At 40.7% G+C, this 4636-nt stretch overlaps 1 protein-coding gene across 2 annotated transcripts in view; it reads left to right on the top strand.

The window, feature by feature from the left end:
- AXIN2 (axin 2) overlaps window positions 1–3949 on the top strand; it is a 27353-nt gene extending 23404 nt beyond the window's left edge. For both annotated transcript variants that reach the window (XM_019542363.1, XM_019542362.1), the window contains exon 10: window positions 2189–3949. In XM_019542363.1, coding sequence (XP_019397908.1) covers window positions 2189–2315 — 127 coding nt within the window. In that variant the 3' untranslated portion in view covers window positions 2316–3949. The remainder of the gene's footprint in view (window positions 1–2188) is intronic.
- Window positions 3950–4636: the final 687 nt, after the last annotated feature.

The raw sequence follows: 4636 nt of genomic DNA, 5'->3' as shown, positions 1-4636 counted from the left end.
CACACACACACACACACACACACACACACACACACACACACACACACACGGGTGGTGTCAAGTACTCTTAACATGGCAGGAGTTCAAAACAGAGCTGTAGCACCAGGCCTGCTAGACTCTATTGGTGCCAGATGTCAAAAAAAATGAGAGAAAAAAAAAAAGCAAAGCTTGCCACATAAAACATGTTTCAATGGAAAGCCCATTTCTGTGAGCAAGTAAGTGCAGAGCAACTTGTTTGAAGATGATGTGGGGGAGGATATTGCTTTGCTTTTCTTTTTCTTACTTTTTTTTTCCCCTTTCCTTTCTCTGTGAAATAAGGTTGTAATTATGTAAAAGGTCATAGCGTGTTTTCTCAAATAAAAATTTTGTAAACACCACCAGAGTTTCGGCTTGTGGAGGAAGTTCTTGGGAAGGCTGGCTGTTATCTGCAGGAGGGGCAGGCAAGGGGAAAGTCTTTGTAACTCATTCAAGCTTTTTTGCATTTTGGTTTTGTTTTGAGCCTACTGGCTTGGGGAATTATAGTCCTGACCTGCACCATTAAAGTCAGTGGGAACTTTGCCACCGACTTCAATAAGCATAGGCTCAAGGTCTATATGAAGAACTTAAATAAGCTGTTTCATTGCTGAACCACTAAAGAGACAATTCTGTGCATCAATTCAACTGGGAATGGCTTAAAAAAAAAAGTAATATGTTAAACGTATCTTGACTAAATATAGCTTTTCAACTCTCCCTTTGTAGCTAAAGGACCTGCTCCCCCTACCTACCAAAGACTTTTGCTTTCCCTTTAAAAAAATTATATCCTATTATTACTGGTTATTCCATTTTGAAGTATTTTATAGCAAAATTGTTCCTCTTAGGGGACTTTCAAAAACCACTACAGGCCTAAGACTGTTAATTATTATAAGTGAAAAAATCTTAAGCTGAGGGCTTTGTCCTCCCCCTCCTGCAAAAGTTGTGTGACCTTTTCTTGCTCCTAGCAAACACCTCTCCATCTTCTGCTGTCTGAAAGTGACAGTGCAGAGGTGAAGTTTCTGATCTCTCTGATGAAGATTTTCTCTTGCTGGTGATCAGATGGGAAAGTGCTTTTCAAAGCAGGCGAGAGCAGGGCAGATCGAAGGTGTGTGGCAGCAGACGGGTAGGCTCCTTAAATGCTAACCTTCTGAATGGAAGCCCTTCATTTGTGCATATGCAATTAAGCAGCCTTAGAAGGAAGAATGCTAGAAAAGGGATAAAAGGAACCTTTAATCAAGAAGCTGAACGGTCTAATTCAGGATAATAGAGGGGTCCTTACTGTTTGACACAGGAGGGGTGGGGGCACTTTTTGTCTGTGTGAGCGCTGGCTTCATGATCTAACGACCCAGAGCAAAAGAGAAGGAATGCAGGACACTACTACTTGACCTTCCAGTGTCAAATATTGCAAGCCAGACCAAGATTGCTCTTTGCATGTGACCATTAGGAAGCAGCTGAGAACAAACACAGCAGCTTCTCTAACGTAAGAGCGGAGGCTCAATTTGTGTGCCTGTGTATAAACGCAAGGCCCTGAGCTTTATCATGGGGCCAATGCCACACAGTTAGTCTTTCCTTTGCAGAAAGCACGTTGCAAATTCTGAGCTGAGGCTAACTTCTACTTCTAAAAAGGTCCTTTAATAAAATTTTATAATTGCAGTGTTGTGCTCCAGAATTTGAAGGAAGAAACGCATGAAAGCAACAAGGAAAAAACTCAAAGAATGTTTTTGTTTGAATTTTATTTCTTTAAATAAAATGCTTGGCCAGGAATTGCTACACTCTTTAATTTTCCTTCTTGCTGAAAATATCTGCTGCCAACATATATAAGGCACCATCCCGGAGGCGTCTTTTATTTATTAAGTAGTGTATTCTTTTCCTTTGCCCTTGTTCCTCAAACGCTTATGTTTTAGCTCTGTTTGGCTGACTGCAATTGCATCTATCTTGAATCAAGTAGACTTGGCATATAATCCAAACTCAACATTTCTGACTCATGGAGGCTTTCCATATTACAGGATCTGTCTTGCCTCTGTAATCCTAGTAACCCCATTAAAGCCAGTGGAGAGTCTCATTTGAGAGGAAAAATTGGGCTCTTTGCAGGAAAATAATGCATATGATCTTAAATAATTGCAAGGTATCCTTTGTCTTCATTTTGTTTAACCCTACTGTATTTTTCCCACTCCAGGTATTACTTTAAAAAAGCAAGTGATGAATTTGACTGCGGTGCGGTTTTTGAAGAAATTTGGGAAGATGACACGGTTCTGCCCATGTACGAAGGAAGGATTCTTGGAAAAGTAGAGAGGATTGATTGATGGCATTGGTGTTCCTTTTAGAAATCCTAAGCTAGAGATGTCTCTGGACACACAGTAGTGACAAGGGGGAAAAACAACTCTGAAGGAAAGTTTTGAACCAATGAAGAAAAAAAAAGCGAGGTCTATGAAGACTTTGCTGAATTAGCCTTAGAGGAAAAAATGGCATTTATTATTCATGAGTTGGGTACCGAGATGATAAAAACCCTGAACTATTTATTAAAAACATGACCACTGTTGGCTATTGGAGATGCAGACCATGTTTGAGAGACTTCCATACATAATATATGACTTCCTGGGGATCTGAAATCTATGGACTAAGAGAAACTGTGTATAGCTTACCTTAACAGTAATCCTTATTGATATTTATTGAACAGTCTGATTTTTCCCTTAAGTCCAGTTTATGGATATGCTGCTTTAACAATGGAGAAGAGAGGGGATATGGGAGGAGGGTATATATTTTTTGTGTGTTGTTCCCACTATCTAAAAGTTCAGCTCCAAGTTCATTAATAATTTCTTTCCTTTTACAAAGAAAGGAAACATGTTGTGCCCGGCACTTCTCCAAGTGAAGATAAAATCTCTAAAGAAAAGTTGGTGCGGGGGGAACCTTGACTGAAAAAAGAAAAGCAAAGAAAATAACCCTACCATTCACTTGTCTAGAGATGGGTGCATTTTAATCTATGCTGCTCTGATTCAAAATAAAGGTCTTAAGCATTCTACATGTTTGATGCAACACGGCAATGGCGATTGGTTTTTGTCTAGGGGTTTCTGTGGCGTGAGGCTTTCTATTGTTGCTTTCATTGTGTGGGACTCCAAGTTGTGTCCGGGGCCTGTCTATGCCAAGGCAGCCTATAGCAAATGCAGATCTAGGAAGAGAGCTGAACAAGCAGCTAGCCAGTTCTCATTTCCATGTTAACACGCCAAAAGGACGCATTGCAAAACCAGATTATAATCCAGATGTGTATTCTACATTGGCTAGGAAAAATAGCTATCTTTCTACTTCAGCGTTAGCACATCTTGTATTTAAGACCACATGCAAATGCAGTGGGGTGGGTTTTCAGACATGTATCTTCTCTACATAGCACCCATTTGAGCCAATGGGAGTTGTGCTAAGGCTCTATGCTACACTTTGAATAGCTTCCTCTTCCTCTGTGCGTGAGTGTGTGTGCGTGTGTACACTGTTGGGACAAAGCAACCCTTTTCCAAGGAAGACCTTCCATTTCTACATTTGGGTTTTATGTTGATTAAGTTAATCTGTGCATTGTTTGCCATTGCTACTTTGTATAAGTCTGTATATATTGTAGAAAGTGTATGGTGAAAATATTAATACACTATCTCTAGTGTTTTTAAAATTTAATCAGTACAGTACCTGTGCCTGCATGGTTTTACTATGCCATGTTTTGCCCTATATTCAGGGTTCAAGCTTTCCCTTGTTTGTTTAAGGGGTTTATGTACAAATATATTTTATGCCTTTTATTACAAGTCCTGTACTCATGACTTTTGCCATGGCATTTTGTTCTACTTATACTGTAAATTATGCATTATAAAGAGTTTCATTTAAAGAAAATTACTTGGTACAATAATTATTGTAATTAAGAGATGTAGCCTTTATTAAAATTTTATATTTTTCAAATTAATATTGTCTGAGTTTTGGTATGTAGAGGTGGGTATTTTTTTTCTATTGCACTCATTCACAGAGCAACAATCAAGATCTCATCCCTGCGGTATCCCAACCAAGAAGGTCTTGCCACCAGCAGACAAGAGCAAGGATAGAGCTGCAGTGCAAGGTAGTGCACAGATAGCCAGGCAGGCGGTGAACAAACCAGCCCAGGTACCTGAAGCCTTCAAATCTACCCTGGGTGCATCTCTGTGCTGCACTGTAGTGCGTGCGCCTGCAGCATAGTGGAGCAGTGGCTTTGAAAATTTCAGTCCTGCATTACGCTTGCTGTGCCTTGTCTCTAAAACACGGGTCATAAATAGAGGCCCTACGTTCAAAAGAGCGCAGTCGTTTAGGCTGCTAAGTCATGGAAAGTCGATGAAACTGAAATGCCCGAGTCACTTCTTCAAAAGCACCTCGATGGCTTCCCTTGGTGCCGCAGGAACTTTGACAGAGCAAAGACTTCAACCTCGGTCTCTTAAATGCCTTAAGCATACATTCATCCTCCTTCCAGCGTGCATGATGCAGAAACTCCCTTGATGTCTGAGCAAGACCCACGTCCATGCCTGGTCGAGATTACCGGCTTCAGTGAAGTTACAGTAAGGATGACTGCATCACCCATGCGCCTCCATCCCTTGCCCAAGGAGCCCAGGAACAAACTCATAGA

The sequence above is a fragment of the Crocodylus porosus genome, unplaced genomic scaffold, assembly GCF_001723895.1.
Source record: "Crocodylus porosus isolate Cpor-Errol unplaced genomic scaffold, CroPor_comp1, whole genome shotgun sequence".
NCBI classification, from domain to species: Eukaryota; Metazoa; Chordata; order Crocodylia; family Crocodylidae; genus Crocodylus; species Crocodylus porosus.
Note: the sequence above shows the minus strand (reverse complement) of the source record. Positions and strands in the feature narration are given on the sequence as shown.